The sequence below is a fragment of the Hoplias malabaricus genome, chromosome 5, assembly GCF_029633855.1.
Source record: "Hoplias malabaricus isolate fHopMal1 chromosome 5, fHopMal1.hap1, whole genome shotgun sequence".
Classification (NCBI taxonomy): domain Eukaryota; kingdom Metazoa; phylum Chordata; class Actinopteri; order Characiformes; family Erythrinidae; genus Hoplias; species Hoplias malabaricus.
The window spans coordinates 33,268,096-33,292,048 of NC_089804.1; the positions used below are offsets into that span (position 1 = coordinate 33,268,096).

Genomic DNA, 23,953 nt, shown 5'->3' on the forward strand with positions numbered 1-23,953 from the left:
CAGTGGAACATAATGGTTTTGAAGCTGAATACTATCTAGTGTTGCTTTAACTCATAAGGGGCAGCCTTGATAAACAAAATAATCTGAGGCAATTTACAGGCCCATTCCTGAGCCTGTGTGAGGAATACAGACGAATTTGAGCGGCTGCAGCAGAAAGGATTTAAAAGCTGTGTGGAACGAGAACAAAGATTAAAAAATTCCTGTGGATTATCTGCTGTTTCACCACCTGCTTTATCCCACAAAACACCTTTAAATACAGAGGCAGTGTGTGTGGGCAGTGGTTAAACTGGGCTTTAGCTCTGGGCTAACTTCTACCTGTTAGTTGTTTAAAGCAAACTGTGTATTTAAATAAGTTAGCAGATAGCATTTAGACACATTCCATCTGTTACCCCACATTTACTGCACTTCTCAACTGGGTCCCAAAAATCGCTAATTTACAACCCATGCATGCTCTACTAAATCATGTTGGGTAGTATTGTGTTCAGCAATGTTTGTAGCTGTGGGATCTGATCCCAGTCGTTTTCACTGACCACAATGTATTATGTAAATACTTTGATTAGCTACATTAGCCTCATAGCTCCAGTGCTAAAACTAGAGCAAATTCCAAACATTGGCTGATGGACTCCATTTAGGCTTTTTAGAAGGAAATTTAATATTTCCACGTGAGTTGGTTCAACATATATTTATAGAAATGAAGTCAGAAATATAGCAAAAATACTCAACAAAATCATTCAAATATTTCAAAAGAAAATTGCTTTACTCCAGTTTCGGCAAAAATCATGTACAAAGCATTTTCACATACAAAAATACAAACAGTGTCTTATTATTAAAGTCCCATCATTCAGTTATAATTCTGTAGCTTAAAGCAGACTTCATTCTCTCCAAATCACTGCTTTAGCTGATTTACAACAGTCATCAACAGGTAGAGCTGAATGTTGTCCAGTGTCATTAGTGTCCAGCAGGTTGTGCTAGTGAGCATATATAGCTATAATTTAATGAGAAATAATACATAGTGTAGTAAAATGTAACGTAACCTCTGTGGAGTAGAAACCTGATACCATGACAATATACAGTTAAAAAAGAAAACTGCCTTTTTAAATCTGCTGAACAAAAAAGGTTTAGGCAACTTTATCAAAAAAATGTATAAAATCTCTTTTTTTTAAGTTTGTCTTTGCTTCTTAGCAAAAAGATTTTGATTAAATATGAAAAGTTGAGTTTCCTTTTGGTGTTCAGCTAAACATCTGGATAACTTCTAATGAAGGTGTACCATGAAAATAAAACAAAAACTAAACCTTAAACAAGCAATAAGTCATTTGTACTGAGAAAAATTATTATAAACATATTCAATATAATTCACAAGATGAAAAAATGTGATTGCTTTGTTGTCCCTGAACTAACAAGGTTATGCCCCACAAAGTGGGTCCTCCACATGGGGACGGCCAAGTATAAAACAGGATTCTTATTCATGCAGGCCACTAGGTGTCAGTGTAATGAGAATAAGAACTGAAGAACATGACTCATTGCTTTCTGATTCTTGAGAAACATTAACATTTTGACTGGGTTTTCAGTGAAATTGTTTTCAGTTGCACCTGTTGGTCAGAGACATGAATTGACCTTCCAGATGTGACAAGAAAAAAGAAGACAGTGCTTTGCTTATGATTTAAGCTCATCTATGGTCCAAGGTTTAAACACAGAATAAAAGAAGTAGTGAAATATTTAGTACCTGTACATTCACTCAAATATTAGACAATGAGCTTACAAAATATTTACATCCTAGAAATCAGACCTGTACATTTTTAAAAACCTCACTTTGATCCAAACAAACGGCTTTTTTCACACATATTCAAATATTTTACAGAAACCCCACAGCATCCTTCATTTCTAAGATATAAAATACAAAACAAGCCTTCATTTTGAGGGCAAACATCTTTCAGATGAAATGTTTAAAATCGGGAACATTTTATAAATGTCTCTATAAAATTATTTCCTGATATTTTTTAAAGTCAGTGTATCAAAGTTTCCAGTGATTCTTCGTCTTCTCCTCTGTGGATGGTAGAAAATGAAGCCTGAGTGATGGAGAAGGTGGGGTGATTAAAATTAAAAGCCTTCAGTCTTTTCCAGTCTCATTTCTTCATGCAGTCTGTGGCAGGTTTGTAACAAATAAAATACCGGAAGACATCGGTCATCACCCTCTAGAGGCCCCGCCCACTACTGTGTTCTTTCATAGTGACTGTTGCCAGGTTGAACAAGCTTCACAGAACATCGATGAAAATCCCATTCAGACTAAAGTCGAACACAGCTTTGAGGACATCAGGAGTGTCTTTCAGAGCACGATTTTTTGTATACGATTTTTTGCTTTGTTGAGTTACTCAAAAATTTATAATTCATATATACATTTATTTATTCATTTTCTGTTAGTGCTGCACCCTGATGAGTGGTACAGTGATCATACTCAGAATCATTGGGTGCAATGTTTTCGTTGATCATATAAAGCAGCTTCTCACCATCTTCTTCACGTTCTAGATACTCACACCGTCACTGACTCTAATGTAGTTCTTGTGATTTACAGTTTCTTAAGTTGTGTTCTGGTTGCTAACTTCTCCAAACTAGCAACAGGTACTTACACATTGGTAGGCAGAGCCTGAAGAGGTCTCAGAGTGTGTCTCCTGTGTCTGGAGTCCAAAAACTTCCAGAACTTCAGGTGGAAATTTCAACAGAAGTCATCAAATGCTGTACAGTTGACGGTGGAGCTTTTTCGCAGCTTTGTGAAGGAAACTTCCCTGATACTATTTAAAAAAAAATGTAAATAAAAACTAAAAACTCTCCCTAGATGAAAAACCTGAAGGTAATCTGAAAAATTTTTGTCTTTTATTTTGAACTAATTTTGAAGTCACATCCTACTGGGCAGTGTAAATCCTTATAAAAACAAAAACATGAACAAACAAACCAAAAAAGTGCATCGCTTCAAGTATGTAAACAAAAATAAAAATGAAAAAAAAGCGTGGTCAGTGCGAGCTGAGGTTTGGCACAGTGTGGAGACACGAGGAATCATGGGATTGTTCTCTGCCTTCGTTTTCTTTAGCCACTCCTGATTTCACTGGTCCCAGTTCAATGTAGGCGGGGCTTCCTGATGTCAGACAGGCCACAATGTAACGTTTAGGACCTGCAAAGACACACCTCCTGTCATCAAGACGATCAACCAATCACACTCTGGTTAGACTGGGACTTCCAGGGGAGGATGAGGAAAAGCACAAATGACAGAGAGGAAGAGGGAAGGAAAGAAAGAAAGAAGAAAGCTTGAGGAAACAAGAAGAAAGATTAAGATTTACAAAGACTTGGAAAAAAGAAATGAATGAGAAAAAGAGTAAAAGAAATATATACAACCCCAATTCCAATGAAGTTGGGACGTTGTGTAAAACAAATAAAAACAGAATGTGATGATTTGCAAATCCTTTTCAACCTATATTCAATTCAACACTACAAAAACAAGATATTTAATGTTCAAATGGATAAACTATTCACTGATTTTGAATTTGAGGGCTGCAACCCGTTCCTAAAGAGTGGAGACAGGGTCAACAAAAGACTGGGAAAGTTGAGGAATGCTCAAAAAACACCTGTTTGGAACATTCCACAGGTTAACAGGTTAATTGGAAACAGGTGAGTGATATAAAGGGAGCATGCCTAAAGGGCTCAGTCATTCACAAGCAAGGATGGGGTGAGGTTCACTTTGTCAATAACTGCGTGAGCAAATCGTTCAACAGTAAGAACAATGTTTCTCAACTTACAATTGCAAGGAATTTAGGGATTTCCTCATCTACAGTCCATAACATCATCAAAAGATTCAGAAAATCTGGAGAAAAAACTGCAAGTAAGCAGCAAGGCCGAAAACAAACATTGAATTCCCGTGACCTTTCATCCCACAGGCGGCACTGCATTAAAAACCGACATCATTCTGTAACGGATGTTACCACATGAGCTCAGGAACACTTCAGAAAACCATTGTCAGTGAACACAGTCTGCTGCTCCATCTACAAGTGCAAGTTAAAACTCTACCATGCAAAGTGAATGCCGTATACCAACACCCACTAACGCCACCGGCTTCTCTGGGCCCGAGCTCATCTGAGATGGACTGAGTCAAAGTGGAAAAGTGTGCTGTGGTCTGACGAGTCCACATTTCAAATTGTTTTTGGAACTCATGGACGTTGTGTCCTCCGGGCCAAAGAAGAAAAGGACTGTCCAGATTGTTATCAGCGCAAGGTACAAAAGTCAGCATCTCTGAGGGTATGGGGTGTGTTAATGCCCATGGCATGGGTAACTTGCACGTTTGTTAAGGTTTTGGAGCCACATATGCTGCCATCCAAGCAATGTCTTTTTCAGGGACAACTTGCTGAAATAAGAAGTAACAATGCCAAGCCACATTCTGCACGTGTTACAATAGCGTGGCTTTGTAGTAAATGAGTGCGGGTTCTAGACTGGCCTGCCTGCAGTTCAGACCTGTCTCCCATTGAACATCCATCCATCCATCCATTATCTGTAACCGCTTATCCAATTTAGGGTCGCGGGGGGTCCAGAGCCTACCTGGAATCATCGGGCGCAAGGCGGGAATACACCCTGGAGGGGACGCCAGTCCTTCACAGGGCAACACAGACACACACACATTCACTCACACACTCACACCTACGGACACTTTCGAGTCGCCAATCCACCTGCAACGTGTGTTTTTGGACTGTGGGAGGAAACCGGAGCACCCGGAGGAAACCCACGCGGACACGGGGAGAACACACCAACTCCTCACAGACAGTCACCCAGAGCTGGAATCGAACCCACAACCTCCAGGCCCCTGGAGCTGTGTGACTGCGACACTACCTGCTGCGCCACCGTGCCGCCCCCATTGAAAATGTGTGGCATATTATGAAGTGCAAAGTATGACAACGGAGACCCCGAACTGTTGAGCAACTGAAGCTGTACATCAAGCAAGAATGGGAAATAGTTCCACCTACAAAAACCTCAGTGGTAAACACGCCCCTGTCCCAACTTTTCGTATTCCAGGCCTCAAATTCAAAATGAGTGAATGTTTGCAAAAAAAAAAAAAAAAAGTTTATCCGTTTGAACATTAAATATCTTGTCGTAGTAGTGTTTTCAATTGAATATAGGTTGAAAAGGATTTGCAAATCATCACATTCTGTTTTTATTTATGACTTACACAACCTCCCAACTTCATTGGAATTGGGGTTGTAAAAGTTAAGATGAAATCGTGTTATGAATTAATCAATATGATGATGATTGACAGATGGTTTAACCAGGAAACAGATCACACAAAAACATAATAGTTTATGAATCAGAGGAGAATTGTGTATATAAGTGAATGAGTGACTTAGCCAGTTCCACATGGTGCTGTGCATCTAAAAATTAACAGCTGAAACTAATGGCACTTTTCAACTGCATGCAACCTACACAACTCTACACGGCTCTTTAGCTTTTCCACTGGACATATCTAGTCCCTGGAACCGGTTAAGTTTTCAGTAGCAGATCACTCCAGGTTCCAACAGTGCCAAGTAGGTACTAAATGGTATGGATGAACCGATACCGTTCCGATACTGACACTGATATTTCATGTTCACGTATCTGCCGATACTGAGTACTGATACCAACTCTAACTATCTTAACTACTAGATAGGTGCCTATAAATCCAGATATTTATATTGCTATACAGACCTTTACTTCTTTTAACATTTACTTCTTTATTAATTGCATATTTAAAATGTTAAGTAAAGTTTCAGAGCCATAAAAATATATTTCCACAATGCATTAACAAGTAAAAGACAGTCTAGCCTGACTGCATAGATTTTTACACTGTTATGAGGATATTTGTCCGACTGTGAAATGCACTTTCTAAGGACTGCTGCTGACCTGTGTTAGCGTGCTTCTTTGGCATGCTGGGGTTACACTACATGACTTTTTTGCCTTGAAATCGCAGCATATCAAATGTTTATTATTTTTTTTAATCATATATTGTAAACTCTCCACCATCTCAAGGCTGAACGTGTGTCGTCAATATGGTGTTATTTTTGTGCAACAATTCTGCGTGTGACGATATTTTGAGCAAAGAAGGTTTCTGAGCATGCATGGGGATATTGCTGCACATGCGCAGATATATTGAGTGAGCAAGGAGGTTTCTGTCAAGGTATCCAATCAGAAATTACATTTGTCATTTGTTGTTTCTGATTGGTTGAAACGGAGGCACTTTGTAAGCGTGTGTTTGTAAGGCTGTAAGTGTGGAGCGAGTGCACAGGTCAGAGACATTGAGCACGCAGGACAGGAGAGCAAGGTTGTAGGGTGCATTCAAGAAATCTTCTTGCTCGCTTGAAATGTCTGTGTGTGCACAACAATATCCACGTGTGTGCGCAGAAACCTTGCTTGCTCAAAATATCCACACGTGTGGAGAAATATATATGCATGTTGCGTAGAAACATTCTTGTTAGCTCAATATATGTGGTGCAAAAGTAATGCCATACATCAACAGCCAATGAGATCAAAGCACAGTAAACACAGGCTTGTGCAGTGGAGGACGGATTAAACAGTAAATCTATGGGAAACTACAAGGCATTACATAGAGCTGAATGCACATGTCCTTAAATAATGAGTATTACCTGTAGAGAACATGGTGCACCACAAAACATGTTGTTATAGCCTTTATTCGAACTTCATTCAAATTTTCCATTCCACTTCAAATGATGCAACACATTGCTGTGCTATGGCTACAGATGGTTCTGAAATATTTTAGGTGGAATGCAGCCACAATTATGTACTATTTCACTAATCTCCAGCTCCTGCTGCAGTGTGTAGAGACCGCACTGACCAAGTCTCCATATCCACAACCCAAAGACATTTTACATGTCTTTTTCTTTGTGGATCTACACAAATAGCAGCGCAAACAATACCTGCATTGAGTAGTACATTTGTATTTATCTGTGTCTCCTAGGAAACGCGAGTTACGTGTCTGGTTGGAGAGTTTATGTTGTGTAAAACTGCTTGTAAAATCTCTAAAGTTATAGTGGCTTTGACGTTTATTTTTATTGGACTCACAACGTGTTTTGAAGAGGTTTATATGCTCCTTGGGCCGATGAAAATTTCAAGTGAAACCCGAACGTGCATCAAGTAAAACTGGGGCACAGAGCTGTGTTTAATCCAAAAAACGAAAACAACAGGCGAATACACAATGAGTAAACAGCACCTAACTTTATTGTCGCTGTTGTGGTTTTCAAAGCCAGCGATTCCTGTTAGAGACAGGGATTTGCAATGTCACTGGCTCCATTTCATGGAGGTACACTGCCAGTGGAAAAGCGACCTGACTTTTAAGCAATCCGAGAGGAGCCGTGTCGAGTCATGTAGAACTGGACCCATGTGGTGGAAAAGCACCATAAGTGTCAGGGACTAGACTGTGATGCAGTTCCCTCAGTGACCACATGGTGGAGACAAAGACTGAGACAAATACACAATAAACTAAACAAACTCCAGTTTGACACAAAACTTTCAAATTTCTGAACCCAGGACATTTATACAGGATAAACAATGCTAAACACACACTTAACAAACACTACACTATTATTGCTAAAAATACACACATTTATTGAAGTTTCTTTTAAAGTAGTATTTTAAAGGTGCAACCAGTCATTTCCTACACTGGTTCTTTTTAACCATATGAAACAGACTGTTCACTGACACCTAATGGCATGTGGGAGGCCTCTTTGAGGTCTTGGAGTTAAAACGACTGGCCGCACCTTTAATGCTGTGCAGTGTGAAATGCAGAGCTGCTCACTTACTCGGACCCCGACGAGTCGTTGTCCACCATTCTCGTCTTGACACTCAAGGCCACTCCATTCAGTTGGTCCTGTTTGGCCCCGCCCCCTTGGCTGTCACTGGAGGAGGAGCCTCTGGAGGAGGCAGGCCCTGAGGCATTGACTGACAGCTGGTTGTGGAAGCGATTGATTCCGTTTCTCTCAGCGATGGGAGAAAGCGGCTTCTTCTTCAGAATTCCTGAATATTCCAAAGATTCCAGAAATTTATAATCTGCTTCTGTGTGCGCGCGTGTGTACATTTGTGTGGATGTGTACCTTTGTGTGGATGCGTGTGTGGGTTTTGTAGGCTGGGCAGTAGCAGTAGTGGTAGTGTGTTTTCTTTCCCATAATCCTCTGCTCTCTCCTCTGTATGGTTTAGAGTCTCCACCCTCAGCCTAGCTCCACCTCCTTCTGCCTCTCCTTCACCTGACCAGCAGGGGGCACCACCAGTAGAATCTAACACACAAACACACACACACACACAAAATTTAAATTTACGATTTTTTTAATTTACATTTAACACTTACAAATTTCTTAGTCACTAAAACCTACAACAAAAAAAATCCACTTCATATCTGTTGGCTCAGTGGGTGGGGCTAAACTGAATGCTGAATAAGTATATTTATGTATGTGCTTTTCATTTTGTGGATATGGTGTGTGTGTGTGTTACCTGGTGTTCTCTTAGCAGTATTGGTTGCCAGATTTTCCCAGCATTCCTCCTGTGGGAACTGCCCGTCGTCCTCACTGTCGGAAGAGTGTGTGGACGCATACGATCCGCTCTGGTCATCCTCCAGTTCCGACAAATCACTGTCAGAGTCAGAGTCATGATCTACACACACATACACACACACACATACACACACGTGTTACTGAAGAGAAGTGTGTTCAGTCTCTGTTGTAAACTGGAGAGAAGTGTCTCTGTTTCAAACGGATGTGTGTGTGTGTGTGTGTGTGTGTGTTTGTATGTATGTGTTTGGCTGTTTTTGTTCTGACCGTCCGGGAGAGGTTTGGTTTCGTGGAATCTCTGATCATCGAGCTCGATTCGGCTGTTTTTCAAACCTCCATCATCTCTGACAAACATAAACAACAAAAAACATGTATTTGTAAACAGTACAAAAAGTGCCTGATATCTGTGCGTTCATTAATTTATATATATATATATATATATATATATATACACACACACACACATGATGGGGTGTGTGAGAGAGAGAGTACCTGAGTGTGAACGGGACATAACTATGTTGACTTTTGTTGCTCTGAATTGTTCCATTTAGAGAAACACTGGACTCAGCAAAGGGGAGATGATACAAACGTCCATCTCCATAAGCACTGCTGCAGGTATACTGAGAGACAGAGAGAGGGAGAAAAAGAGAACAGAAATTGATAACATAGAGTATATTCTCAGTTACAATTCAAGTTCCACCTTTCCTTTGTGCCTTTTCAAATGAGTTCTTTACTATGGCTCTAACATATTTATATGTAAATGAGCTCTGTTCTGATTGCCTTCCCTGTATTACATCCAAAGCCTCCATGCTGAAACACTCCTTATAACTTAAGTCCATTCTTCAAAATAAATATATGTATATGCATTTAAATGAGAGTGTGTGTGTGTGCATGTGACTCACTGAAGGTTTGGATTTGATGATGTGTTCGGGACGTTTCCTGACGCAGCAGTAACGCATTGCACTGCGAGCTTCTTTATTAAACACAATACGGAAAAAGAAGATGAATGGACCCTGCAAAGAGAGAAAAAGAGAGAGACAGAGAGAACACACACATAAAGTCAATTACAAATGAATAAACAAGAAAACAAACCCAGCTTAATGGTGTGGTGAATGTGATCCAGAACTAATCCCCAACACCAGCCCCTGGACTCAATCAGATCCTCACAGCTATGTTCTGATGTGTGGTGTTTGTACCTGAATGCAGCTGAACGCGGCAAAGAGATAATGGAACAGAATCATATCACTGTTCACTGAGAGCAGAGCCAGCAAACACGTAACCGTCACCAACAACAGCACTGCACACGCTGTACGGTACCCATACCTGCATAGAAACACACACACACACACACACACACACACACACACATTATTACTCTTGGCCTTTTTCAGATGTTCATTATCACTGTCCATTTTATCAGAAACACATTTAAGATTGGTAAATGGCACTTGGTATATGTTTACAATGATGTGGCCAGTTACCGTTTACACATTTAAAGAGTGTTGTATACAGTAGGTGTTTCAAATAAAATGGCCATTATGTGTAGTTACAAAGAAGTTGGAGAAAATAAACCCAGCACTGTGTGAGTGTGTTATTTATACTCACACTGGTGGTTCTTTCTTCTCATAGCTGTTGGATCTGAGAGAGCAAGAGGCTCTGGATGCCAGAATATACAGAAACAGATTCATCTGCAAATACACACACATACACACACAAAATGAACAAACAGACATCTAACAACTAGTAAAGCTACTTCCTGAATTAAAATATACAATATTATAAACTTTTTTTCCTGATTAAATGATCAAAATAAACTTGTTTAAGAAACAAAGTGTCACTCACTGCCACAACGAGAGCGAGGGGTCCGGCCAGACTCCAGATCAGAGTGTCATACATAGAGAGCCAGCAGAAATCAGGATTGCCATAACCCTCCGGATCTAACCCCACTGCTAAACCTGCAGTAAACAACAATAAATAAAAAACTACAGCCTTTAGACTTTTAACAGGAATTTACTAGGGTCTGTGGGACTGTGTGTGTGTGTGTGTGTGCAAGCCCACCGGTGACAATGGCGGGCAGCCCCCAGCCAATGAGGTAGTAGAAGCGCATTGGACCATAGTTAACGTCCCGAACTTCACTGAGCATCCGGTAAACATGCAGCCCCTCGAGGAACAGCCAGGAAAACACACATAGGTAGAAGAACTGCAGCAGGATCGCAATCACTGTACACATAAACTACACACACACACACACACACAACACAGAGAGAGAGAGTGAGAGTATATTTGTGCATGGTTGAGTAGCAGACTGTCAGTGATAGAGAGAGAAAGAGAATAAAGGAAGAGAAAGAGAGAGAGAAAGTTAATAAACTGAAAGAATGCACATAAATTTGTACTATATACAATACTGTGCAATGGTTTTAGACACCAGAGATTATGAGATTTAAAAAGCTATTTATCTGAGGAGTAAGTGTTAATTTGCAAAAAACAAACAAGCAAAGAACAAATAATGCCCAACATTAGAATATAACCAAATAACATCTGGTAAGTGTGATATTCTGTGTGAGAATGTGTTGGTTTAACTTTATCCAAATCTCTGCTTGTGGCAGTCCATATTATTATTTGAGGTTATCATCTAATGCCTAGTTAATAAATAATTATTTTAAATAATGTATGCTGTTGATTTAACAAATTCATGCAATTAATGAGAATATGAACAAAATCTTGTTCTTCAAACTCACTCACACCTACTACTTTATAGAAAAAAAAAGGTTATATTTCTCATTGGTTTTATATGATTATTTTGTATTTACTGTGATTATATATAGCTTTATACAAGGACCACGCTTGCTGAGAAGGCATTAGTTTAAATATATATAATTATCTTGGATGCCTAAGACTTAACAGAGAGAGAAAGACAGACCGTATAAAGATAGGAAGACAGAATGAGAGACAGAGATTGGGAGATAGAGACAGAGAGAAAGACAGTAAGAGAGACGGTACCGGGTTGTCTGTCTGGTTGATGCCGAGGATGAATAGCAGCTCAGAGATGAAGAGTGTAAGCGCTCCGTTGATGATGATGCTGACTCTGTTGCTACTCATGGCTCTGAGGAAACTGAGGAAGACCACAGTGAGGAAGAGGAAGAACAAGGTCACACCCACCGAGCTCCACGTCACCAGCTTGATGGGTAAAATCTCCCCATTCTGTCAGGAAAACACACAGAGGGGTATGTTATGACAGGAGAGAGAAAATAATCGAAGTGTACTAAGCCATAGATTTTTGAGTGCATTTGCGTGTGTTGATTTATGTGTGTGTGTGTGTTTGAACCCACCTCTCTGTGCGAAATGTCCATTAGAACGGCGAAGCTCGTCATGTGGTAACACTGACAGCTGATGTGCGTGCTGTTCCTAAACACGACCTCACAGCCTTTAGAGGACCACCCACCAGGACCACCCACACTGCATGCACGCACACACACACACAAACACACACACACACACACACACATTACAGCAACAGTAATATGCAGGAAAAGGCCCATAGTGTGGTGTATAATAAACACCAACAGGACACAGATCATCACAAACATAGTCCCTCACACATTTCGCTCTAAACTGAGTCTGCACATGAGTGCCCGCATGTGGGCAACCCGCTCCATGGGCCATAAACTGCTGAATTCTTGAAGGACTGAGTAGTCCGGGTCTGTATCTCAGGTAATGTTTTAAGAGCAACGGTGGGTACTGACCTGATGGAGTGGTTCCAGAACACACAGATGGGTTTAGAGCGCTCCTCTGTGGTGACCAGACGGAACTGCACCGTGATGGGTTTGTCCAGCGCATGCTGCATCAGCTCCTCATTATCATGCACAGTAATACTGACCACGGGAGTGTTAATGACTGGACGCTTAGGTACCCTAGACACACACACACACACACACAAACAAACAAAATTAGTCATATTATTATTATTAATACCATAGGTACTGATGATACACCTTATTAGGAGTGTGCATCTGTGTGTGTGTGTGTGTGTGTGTGTACCTCAGACTCCTCTTGTCCGTGTCGTATCTCTGAGGCAGTAGAGTTCGGAGGCTGTGGAAGATGATGACACTGGCGACCGCTTGCTGTTTGCCTTCGTCCTGGTGGCGTCTCTTCCGATTCGTCGAATGGTTCCTAGCCGGCTCTGTGACTGGCTCTGTGTTATGGCGGTGACCTTTGCCCTCGGCAGCGGGGATGAAGACTGAATCTGGGAGAGTGACGGCGGTCTCCAAGTCAAGGGGGCGTGGTCCGCGCAGGGATTCATAGCGAGGGAGTTTAGCGCCAGCAAAGTTCATCTTATCCAAGCGATCAATGGAGATCACTTTGGGACATAACAACACAGAATAATACACAATATTGTGAAGATATAGCGCCCCCAAAAAGACACCCCGGGTAACTCAGTTGGTTACATTCAGTTATATTACAACTGCACAGAAGGAATAGTACCGTGTTCTAATGAGAGTTCTAGTGTTCTTTAGTCTGTGTATATATAGAACAGTGTGTGAGAAACTAATATGTGTGTGTGTGTGTGTGTGTATTTTACCTATGTTGGGAGTGACGATAGTGAAGGGGCTGAGGTAAGTCCTCCTCATGTTCTGGGCAAGTGTGTGTGTGTACTCCTCAAAGTGTCTCAGCAAAGCGGCTGTTCCCCCTTCGGTTTGTTGGATCTGCTCCCAGTGGGGACGAGTCTCAGCGGCTAGCATCGCACTGCTGACCCGTAGCAGATGCTACACACACACACACACACACACACACACACACACACACACATACACAAACAGAGCTTAACAAAACAATACCAGATTCCGTTGATGGATTCTGAATGTGAATAATTCCTATGACCACTCGGTCTAGCACAGCATGGTAAAAAAAAAACACACACATACGCACGCACGCACACACACACACCCATTGTGTTTACACACCCTGGAAAAATATCTGGTACAATCTCAAGACTAGGTAGGTGTGTCCTGTGAAAGTGTGTACCTCGTTGAAGTGGATGTCCTGCGTGGCGGCAAGGCTGAAGCCCTGCTGTGAACTCTCATGCAGGAGGAGACCCTGAGTGAGGAGATACGCTGTTTTGATGTCGCTGCCGTAATAGGAGTGTGTATGCAGTGTGGCATTAAACAGCAATGCAGCAGTCTGCTGGACATTAGAGGCATTCAGCACTGAGAGGTTACGCCCCACCTGCTCAGACTGAGACACAGATAGACAGAGAGAGAAAGAGAGACAGAAAGAGAGGGAAAGAATTCAGAACAACATTTACACTTTTGAACCCAGTAGCAGTTCCTTAGGCCCAGAGTCAGACTCTCACCAGAGGCTTGAGTTTGGTGAAGGTCAGAGAGGTGCAGTTAAAGAGATTCGGAGGAAGCCAACCTTTATGTTCATCACAATGTCTTATAGCTGTACCTACGAGAGAGAGAGAGAGAGAGAGGGATGATGTAGGGCAAGTCTGTGATGATGTACACACTTAAAAATGATGGCTCTTTATTCTTCAAAGGCTCTTTATTAAAGGAAATGGTCTTATATAAAACTCTGAACATTTGAATAACCTTTTGGCACCTATACATCACCAAAAACGGTTTCTCTGTTGTAAGAAGCCTGACATCATAACTATAGAGGAACTGTTTTTGGTGTCGTATAGGACCTTTTTCTAAAATGTGCTTTATAGAATATAGCACATTCTCCTTCAGTTTGAAAAAACCCTTCATTATTCAAAGAACCCTTTAACCATTAATTATAGTGTTCAGGGTTCTTTATAAAATAATTTCCTTTATTAAAGAACCCTTGAAGAACCATCATTTTTAAATGTTTAAGAGCAATGTGAGATAATAGTTATATCTGGAAATTTACCGATGGAGCCTTTGGGGCAGGGCACTGCTGCAGGTAAACCAAATTTAGTCCTGGGCCACCAGATCCCTGCCTCAATCACCTGAGGACAACTGTCATAGATCACTGAGAGAGAGAGAATATGTTATACTCATTCCCGCACACTCATTTGACTGACACTTTTTAAGTTCACCTGGTTGATATTGAGCGCCCCCTTATGGTGAAGTGTGTGATGGTGTGATGTTGTGTGTATGTGTGTGTGGAGACCTCTCACCTTCGCAGCCGTTGGGGGACACCTCGGCAAAGGGGTTATCACAGCGGTCACACTGACGACCTATGACCCCCGGCTTACACTCACACTGACCACTCTCTTGGTCACATACTCGGGAGAATGAGCCCACGGAGTAACACTCACACAGCAAACATACATCACTGCCCACTGGACGGTAGTGATTATCCTACACACACACACACACACAGAGAGAGAAAGAGAGAGAATAAGAGTGTAAGAGAAGTCCATCACTGAAAAGGTCACACTCACTGTGGGAAAAAGAAAACCTCATTAATGTCTGAGAACTTCATCCCTCACACAGTTCAGTTCAGACAGAGTGTAATCTAAATCAGCCACACACACACACACACCCTGCCCTGTTCCAGTCTGTGGTCCGAGTACTTGTTGCTAAGTCCCCTTTTAATTCTGGGCTCTACAGGCCTCATTACAGTGGGAGCAATGCAAGTTCTTCTAACATAGAAATGAACAGGAATTGGTTAAAGAAAATGGGTCCAAACAGGTGTGTGTGTGTGTGTGTGTGTGTGTGTGTGTGTGTGTGTGTTACCTTGCAGCGACACTCTCCACTAGTTTTGTTACAGTCAGAGTCAAAGCCTTTATCAGTTTGACAATTACAGGGGCCACAGGTTTTATAACCCCACCACCCACGAGGACACGGGAGATCAGTCCTAAACACACACATATCAGTTAAAGAATGCATTAAAAATACATTAAATTAATGTTTAATTATATTTTTCCATTGTTTATTATTATCCTCACTTTTTCTCACAGTAGCGCCCGAAGTAGCTGCTGCGGCAATCACAGACATAGCCATGGGCGGAGCTTGGCTTCCTGCTGCAAGCCGATTGGTGCTCGCAGGGGTTCAGAGCACAGGCGTCTGTGCAGTTGTCACCGTAGTAACCTGACAGTCAGAAATATGAAAAGACAGGAAGTTTAGGGGAATGTTGTTACATAGATCGATAACTCTCAGGACACTTTTATGACTTTATAGGACAGGACACACACCTGCGTGGCAGGTGCAGGTATGTGTGTCCCAGTGTTTGCTGCAGTAAGTGTGCTGAGGGCAGGGGTTGGAGCTACATTGGTCTGGCACTCTGCAGCCACTCTCTACATTCAGCTTCAAGGCCTCGTGCACACTCAGAGAAACAGAACTCATGGACACACCCTGAAAACAACAGAGAAATTCATTTAAATAAAATTGTACACTTATTTAAGCTTAAATGACACTGTGACAAGAAAACATTACAAATATATTCAGTGACCCTTGGGTTCTCATAAATATCATAAACGGTATTTAATGTGTTGTATTTTTCTCTCTGGATAGGTAAACTGTTGTGTTACAGATTTCTGTTTACTATTTCGTTCTTTTTTCATACAGTATATTTTAATGCATTTAATAATAAAACTTTAATAAAAAGTTTTAATTAATACAACTTTTTTATATTTCTTTTTTTCTTACCAGTGTAATTTTGTCATGTCAATAAAGCAAATCTTAAACTTGAAATCGAACTCTACCTGGACACAGCCGTGGAAACCATGCAGCACGCTGTTGCCCACAGCAATGCCACCAACACTCAGACTCTTCAGCTTCACCCCTTTCAGTCTGCTGTCCACCTCCATAGAGGACTACACACACACACACACACACACACACACACAATATATATATATATATAGAAAAACACATTACATATCTGGACCCAGCCGTATACAGCGAATACTGGACCGCGTGATAAACGTGATACTAATGTGTGTGTGTGTGTTTCTCTCACCGTGTAGAGTCCATAGTCAATGGTCAATACTGCTGTGTTCTCCTGAGAGCTGGCAGTGCCCCCTGCTGGCCCCCTTAATTCCACTCGCAGGTGATGCCACTCTCCATTATTCACTTTCACATCCTCCACCTGAGAAACAGCAGAGTCTTCACCGTGGAGCATCATCATCACCACACTGCCATCCCTCAGCTGAGGGAGAGAGAGAGAGAGAGAGAGAGAGAGAGAGAAGAGAGAGAGAGAGAGAGAGAGAGAGAGAGAGAGAGAGAGAGAGAGAGAGAATTAGGGCGATTCCCATTAACAATATATTTTTTGAAAAGAGAACTCTTCAATTCTGGATGCACTTAAAATCAAGTCCCATAACAAGCCTGCTGTTTCAGGCACTCCGATCCCAAGAGCTGAACCCTGAAAAGAGTCCCATGTCAGCTGGTCCAGAGACTAAGAAGAACCAACGCACTGACCCCTGATAACTCCAACTCTCTCACCAGCACTGCTTCCCAAACACCAATCAGAGTAACCCACAGTATTAAACACTACAAACACTTATCTGGAACACTGGACAAACCAAGGTCATTCCCAAAACAGACTCAACTGCTTTCTGAACTTAAAACACGAATACACCCTGGCCCTGTATCTAATTACTGTCTGAGATGCAAAGCAGAGACAGCTCCTCTCCAAATACAGACAGTGTGACCACAGCCTGGTCATTGAGAATGGCAGGTTTAAACAGTCCTGGACCCAGAGAGAAGACTATATACTCACATGCACATATACAGTGGTGTGAAAAAGTGTTTCAGATCATCAAACAAATTTTAATATTAGTCAAAGACAAAACAAAATGCAGTTTTTAAATGAAGGTTTTTATTATTAAGGGAGAAAAACCTACATGGTCCTGTGTGAAAAAGTGGGCAAAAATGGCCTGCATGGCAGAGTGCCAAGACAAAAACCACTGCTGAGCAAAAAGAACATTAAGGCTCGTCTCAATTTTGCCAGAAAACATCTGGACTGACAAGATAAAAGTTGAACTTTTTGGAAGGTGTGTGTCCCATTACATCTGGTGTAAAAGTAACACCGCATTTCAGAAAAAGAACATCATACCTACAGTAAAATATGGTGGTGGTAGTGTGACGGTCTGGAGCTGTTTTGCTGCTTCAGGACCTGGAAGACTTGCTGTGATAAATGGAACCATGAATTCCGCTGTCTACCAAAAAATCCTGAAGGACAATATCCATCCGTCTGTTCGTGACCTCAAGCTGAAACGAACTTGGGTTCTGCAGCAGGACAATGATCCACAACACACCAGCAAGTCCACCACTGAATGGCTGAAGAAAAACAAAGTGAAGACTTTGGAGTGGCCTAGACAAAGTCCTGACCTGAATCCTATTGAGATGCTGTGGCATGACCATAAAAAGGCAGTTCATGCTTGAAAACCCTCCAATGTGACTGATTTACAACAATTCAGCAAAGATGAGTGGGCTGAAATTCCTCGACAGCACTGTAAAAGACTCATTGCAAGTTACCGCAAACGCTTAATTGCAGTTGTGGCTGCTAAGGGTGGCCCAAACAGTTATTAGGTTTAGGAGGCAAACACTTTTTCACACAGGGCCATGTAGGTTTGGATTTTTCTCTCTTATTAATAAAAACCTTCATTTAAAAACTGCATTTTGTGTTTATTTTTGTTTAAATTAATTTGATGATTTGAAACAATTAAGAGTGACATGAAAAAAAAATGAAATCATGAAGGGGGCAAAAACTTTCACACCACTGTGTGTGTGTGTGTGTGTGTATATATAATTGATCTATTTATAATGTATGAATGCTTTGACAATAAAAATAAATGTGTGAATTTGTCATGTCAATAAATCAAACTGAACTGAAACTGAGAGACAGAGTGTGAGAGAAATAATTAAACAGAACTTTATTTATGCCATTAGTTCACCTTTCACCAGTTCACAGTAATTCACAATAAAACATACACCAAACAAAGATCAAATCTTCATCGTCAGCTGAGAGTGACTACCAACAGAACAAAGCACATGCCCGTAAGGTTCTCCATATGACCAACCAGTCAAAATTTCTCATACGCTACTCTTATCCTCCCTGCCATTAGGCCTTTTGGCATCTGCTCAAGATCCACACTGCTCCCTGGTGTCATATAAGGCCTTTCTCAGGGCTGCTACAAACTGTCCCAGTCCAGGGATTAGAAGTAGGGATCCTGCCGGGACTCCTGCCTTCTCCTCCAAGTCCTCCCAAATTACCATTTTGACTGTTACCTAAGGGGCAGGGTGACCTCTTGCCTGCAGGTCCTGTTCACCTCCTCCAGCAGATGAGAGGCCACCCTGGACGACTGTAGTCCAGTCACCTCTGTGAGGTCTGCAGCTGACCCTAAACTGGATACGAGGTTACAGATAATGAATGAATGTATGAATGAAAATTCATTAGGTTTCCCAGCTTAGTGCACCCCTTCCACATGATGCTGGCTTGCAAATTCACTGAGGACAAGAGTCTGGTCTGTATCAGTGGTTCTTCAGCAACAGCGGCTCTTCCTAGATCCACTCTCCTGTGTTTTTAACCACCCTGGAAACTTCAAAGACCGTGTTCCAGACCCAGAGAAGTGATCTGTAAAGGCGAGTCAGAGCTGACCTCGGCCAGTCTGATCCAGAACAGCAGAATACTGTATTTCAGGTCCCAATCCTGGTGAAGGGTTTTATTAGCTATCTGAGTCCATGGCAGATCTTGCTCGTAGAGCAGTCTCTTTAGGCCCTGTACTCCTTCCGTAACTGGGCAAAAAAAAAAAAACAGCCACTCGGTTCCAGTGCTGTCCACTCCAAAAACAATCTACTATTTTCCTCTGTATCTTTTCCTCAGCTCTGCAGGTGGTTTCAAAACCATCAGCTTGTGCCACAATGTGGTGGAGGCAGCTAAGTTGTTCACCACGAGCATTGGTACACAGTATGTTTCACCTTTAAAAAATCAGTGTCTAAACCACATTTCAGTGTATTAGCCAAGCACTTTGACTAGGGATGGGTGGGGGAAATTTATCTAAAAACAGCCAAACAGAACCCATTTCGGAGAGAGCAAATTTCAGTGACTGGTGCTGGAGGAACAGAAAAGTTCAAAAATAAGCGAAATAAGGCACTTGTGGTTTAACACATCACAGCAAATTTTTTAGCCAATTGAGACTCAAAACAAACATATATAGAGGATAAAGCCATATACCTGTAATCACATTTACCGGACCCAAAAAGACACATTGCCCTTCTAAAAATCTCCATGACCAGTGAGTACAAAGAAAGTAAAGACTTGTAAAATCGGGGAAATGGCAGCTGCGTGTTCAATTTTTACGTAGTTAGATGTTTTAATGGAACGATGAACACATTTCTGTGTAAATATATTGATTAGGGCACACTCTTAGCTATTATTGCCCAAGTTCTTAAACTTGTCTCTTGCTTGTTCGTTCAGTTTTCCTCAAACTGGCAACCTGTTCAAGCTTCACTTCTGGGGAGGAGGGGGAGGAGGCAGACCTTTCACTCCACTGTTTTGAAACTATATTATAGTTCCAATTTTAAATGCTTGGTGTCAATATTACAGATTGCTCCTTTAAATACCAAAGTATAAGGTATTATCGTTATACCGCCCAATCCTAATTTTGACAATATTTTGTAGTCCAAGCACAGTAGTGAAGTAGGTTCTATAAAAGACCAAGATCTAATTTTTTGGGTAGAAGGGACAACACTGCTCTCAGGCAGCTAGTAGGGAGCAGATCAGTCTGTAGACATTCATGCACCACCTCATAAATGCCCTCCTAATCATCCTAATTCCACTGGCCATCTTACCGACATGGGAAAGTTCACGCTCAATATCCAAGTTCAGAATAAAAGACGGAATATTTGAAACTGTAATTTTAACCCTCACCGACACTGTGAGTAACACGTCCCTCACCCACACTGCGGTTTCCACCAGTCTGCTGGAGTTTAAATGTGTTGTTCTTTACAAGTAAAAATGCTATTCACCTGGAACCAGCAGGAGGCGTTCTAATACCATTCAGGTGCACTGAATTCTGGCACACTGAGGTATATTGTTAAAGTTGTGATGCTGTGAGGTGTGTGTTTACCTGGACGGTAAAGTTGTGATGCTGTGAGGTGTGTGTGTACCTGGACGGTAAAGTTGTGATGCTGGCTGGTCACTAGGTGGAGGATGGTGGAGGTTGGTTGCCGGGTGCGGAACATCAGCTCCAGGTGACAGGGAATGGTTACTACGGCAGCCAGGTTACTCCATAACAACAGTCCATTACCTTGGAAACGCTGAGGGTTGGGCATCACTGCAAAAAACAGCAAGTAGGATGGAGAGAATTAGAGGGAGCGGAGAAGAAAGAGGGATAAAGTTGGGATGTATAATCTCTTCCTCTTTTTACAGAATCCCTTCCACCCACACATTAAGGCTTCACTACACTCCACATTAGCATCTCACACAGCCAAGGTGTGTGTGTTTACAATGTTTCCACATACTGTCTTAAGTCCAATTTATACTTCTGTGTCGACCCTACGCTGCCATAGCCTACGGCGTAGCCTGATGCACGCCTCTCCAGAAACGAAATTATGTGTTGCGTCAACGCATGTCTGTGATTGGTCAGAAGTCGGAAAGACATTGTTTATGCAAAACTGAAGTACAGAAACATTAACTCCTCTCTTCCACACACAGAGACACAGACAGCAGCACATTCACAGCCAGATGTTTCCTCAAACATGGTGTGGACTTCAGGAAATTGTGAACAAAGGATAAATATGGAGGTCTCCAGGAAAAAAATAACTGAAAGGGAAGCTTTTGAGATTTAGCACTAGTGGTGTGGTGGTGTAATAACAACAACGCAGAAGTATAAACGCTCGTAAAGGCGTAGGGCTCTAGCATAGTCTCTGTGTCAAGTCAACGCAGAAGTATATATCTGCCTTTCATTTTCACACACACACACACACACACACACACACACACACACACACACACACACACACACACACACACACACACACACACACACACACGTTGAACGCAGGAACCTGTTAAAGGAACACTATGTTAAAATTACAACTTGTAAATTAACATTGTGATGTTTCAGTGTTCTGTAATAGGGAGAATGGGGCCTCTGTGACTTTTACGCAGTGTCCTCTGTTGGTTTACTGCACTAAGAAACTTCTGGATCACGGGGAGGAGGACTCTCACAAGAAATGAGTAATGCTTTATGGCACAAATCTTGTGGGTGGTTGGTTACCTAGCTACAAGAAAAATCTAGCTTGGTATTCCCTATTACGGAGATTATATTGCAGAGAGAGGGAGAGAGAGAAAATGAGCAGCCATACAAAAGTTAATACTGGACTGAATTTACAGAGTAGAGTGAGCTGAAACAGACATGAGGACACAAACTGGAGCAGTAAGTACTTGTTGCCCTTTTTCATGTGTTGCGATGTTAGTTAGTGATAAGTTTTGTTGACGAAAACAAAAGTTTTGTGGTATAATCAATTTTTTGAGAATTACTGAGCAGTGAGCAAGGGCTTGCAGCTGCTAATTTTAGCTGGATAAGCTCACTTTTTTTGCGTTAGACATTGATTCTGGCAATAAGTGCTTTTCTCCAGTTGCTGTGTGGGTTAAATGGCTAGTTACACTTTGTGTTGTTAACTTAAGCTGGATATAGTGTTAGAAATCGATTCTGCTAATAAGTGCTTTTCTGGCTGTTGCTGTGGTTATAACAGCTGGACTACCACAAAAGTAACACTTTATGGTTGTAATAACATGGTTCAGTGTGTATTATGTGGTGATATGTGGGTTTTATCATGTAGCCAACATTATTTTATTCGATTACACACATTCCCTCGGCTCAACATCAGCTGAAGGCCAGACAGTCTTTTGCGACTTATGTAAACATCACTTGGTGAGTAAGTGGGTGAGTGAGTGAGTGAGAGAGAGAGAGAGAGAGAGAGAGAGAGAGAGGTGGGGTATGTGTTTGTCTGTGACAGACAGGGAGAGTGTGTGTTAGCAGAAACCCCAAGAGCCGGTAGTGTTTGTGAGTGAGCAAGCGAGTAAGATGTGTAAATGTGAATTACACTCAGCAGCAGATAGGGGGTGCTCAGGAGACAAAAAAGCTAATACATTTTATTCCTTTCAATCTGTTTGTGGAGAGAATGAAAGAAACTGAACACTAATGACACTGGATTCACACAGAAAGATTAGATTCAGTTCAGTTTCGATTAAGTTCAGTTCAGTTTGGTTCTTCAGCAAATGATTAATTAATTCTCTTAATTCTCACGAGTCATAACTCTTTTGAAAATGATTAAGGGCCCAGAGGAGGTCTTATATTTTTCCTGTATGTTTAACTTAGTTGAAGTGATTCAGTTAATTATTTTACAGCAATTTGATTAAACTGTGATTCTTTAGCAAATGATTCACTGCGTCATGAAGTCTCATTAGTGGCTTGATTTTATGTGAGTATAATTCTTCAGGAAATAATTATTTCAAATGGGGTATGAATACTTTTGTCTGAATTTTTTCTGCTTTTGCTCTCTCTGAGTAGAGAGAGATTCATTATCTTATCCATCCTTATCGTGAGTAAGGATGGATGCAGAGCTTCTGCTCGTGAGACGTCCACCTCAGACGGAGGCTGTAAGCATGGTGGCTCAGACCAGCACATTCTACGAGAGTTGAAAGTGGACTGTAAAGTGAGCATGGAGGAATGCTGTCTGGCGGTGGAAAAGGTGGCTGGACATAGTAATATAGTGTCCGCCTCAAGGATGAACAATGCCATTGTTTTGTTCCTGAACATTGTGGAAAAAGCCAATGAACTTGTCCTACATGGCATTGTATTACAAGACCTGCTCACACCTGTACACCCTCTGAGCAGCCCTGCCAAGAAAGTTGTCCTGTCCAACGTCCCCACAATTATCAAGGATGAACTGCTTGCTAAAGAACTCTCTCAGGTCGGCAGACTAGTTTCCCCCCAGAAAAAATAACTGAATTATTTCAGAAAAAATCCCCCTTGGATGTAAATCCCCCTTAGTTAAGCACCTGGTGTCGTTTCGGAGGCTAGTCTACATGGTGCTAAAGAATGGAGTTGACAAGCTGGACTGGGTCTTTACACTGAGAGTGGCCTGTTTGATTATACAGTGTTCGTATCGTCTGATTCTGATATTAAGTGCTTCGGATGTGGACTGACTTGTTCCACCTTGTTTGTGCTTGCCTCAATAAATGGAAAGAGACAGGTGCGAGTGGGGGAACTGATGGGATGTCAAGTGGCTGGACCCACTGTAGACGGCCCCCCTGAGGCTAAAGTGCTGGTGGTTGGAGCACTGGCATCAATGGAGGAGGCGGTACCGGTTGACGATGGACCGACTGGATCAGTTGATGAAATTAAATCCTTCCTGTGGCACACCAAAGGGCTACGAGAGGTGCCGGTTACTGACCATTTCTCAGATGGTCCA

General features: G+C 41.7%; 1 protein-coding gene across 1 annotated transcript in view; it reads right to left on the reverse strand.

Annotated features, from left to right (window-relative positions):
* Window positions 1–774: 774 nt before the first annotated feature.
* The window catches only part of celsr2 (cadherin, EGF LAG seven-pass G-type receptor 2), a 90,659-nt gene continuing 67,480 nt past the window's right edge, over window positions 775–23,953 (reverse strand). The window contains exons 10-35 of the mRNA XM_066670256.1: window positions 20,642–20,808; window positions 16,491–16,679; window positions 16,234–16,344; window positions 15,724–15,883; window positions 15,478–15,619; window positions 15,266–15,386; window positions 14,704–14,887; window positions 14,454–14,555; window positions 13,915–14,009; window positions 13,587–13,796; window positions 13,144–13,327; window positions 12,603–12,921; window positions 12,308–12,475; window positions 11,894–12,020; window positions 11,565–11,765; window positions 10,623–10,797; window positions 10,407–10,519; window positions 10,170–10,252; window positions 9,761–9,887; window positions 9,467–9,577; window positions 9,057–9,184; window positions 8,832–8,908; window positions 8,509–8,667; window positions 8,115–8,294; window positions 7,824–8,037; window positions 775–3,163 (exon numbers count right to left, since the gene is read on the reverse strand). Of these exons, the coding sequence (XP_066526353.1) occupies window positions 3,157–3,163; window positions 7,824–8,037; window positions 8,115–8,294; window positions 8,509–8,667; window positions 8,832–8,908; window positions 9,057–9,184; window positions 9,467–9,577; window positions 9,761–9,887; window positions 10,170–10,252; window positions 10,407–10,519; window positions 10,623–10,797; window positions 11,565–11,765; window positions 11,894–12,020; window positions 12,308–12,475; window positions 12,603–12,921; window positions 13,144–13,327; window positions 13,587–13,796; window positions 13,915–14,009; window positions 14,454–14,555; window positions 14,704–14,887; window positions 15,266–15,386; window positions 15,478–15,619; window positions 15,724–15,883; window positions 16,234–16,344; window positions 16,491–16,679; window positions 20,642–20,808 (3,854 nt within the window). The 3' untranslated portion in view covers window positions 775–3,156. The remainder of the gene's footprint in view (window positions 3,164–7,823; window positions 8,038–8,114; window positions 8,295–8,508; window positions 8,668–8,831; window positions 8,909–9,056; window positions 9,185–9,466; window positions 9,578–9,760; window positions 9,888–10,169; window positions 10,253–10,406; window positions 10,520–10,622; window positions 10,798–11,564; window positions 11,766–11,893; window positions 12,021–12,307; window positions 12,476–12,602; window positions 12,922–13,143; window positions 13,328–13,586; window positions 13,797–13,914; window positions 14,010–14,453; window positions 14,556–14,703; window positions 14,888–15,265; window positions 15,387–15,477; window positions 15,620–15,723; window positions 15,884–16,233; window positions 16,345–16,490; window positions 16,680–20,641; window positions 20,809–23,953) is intronic.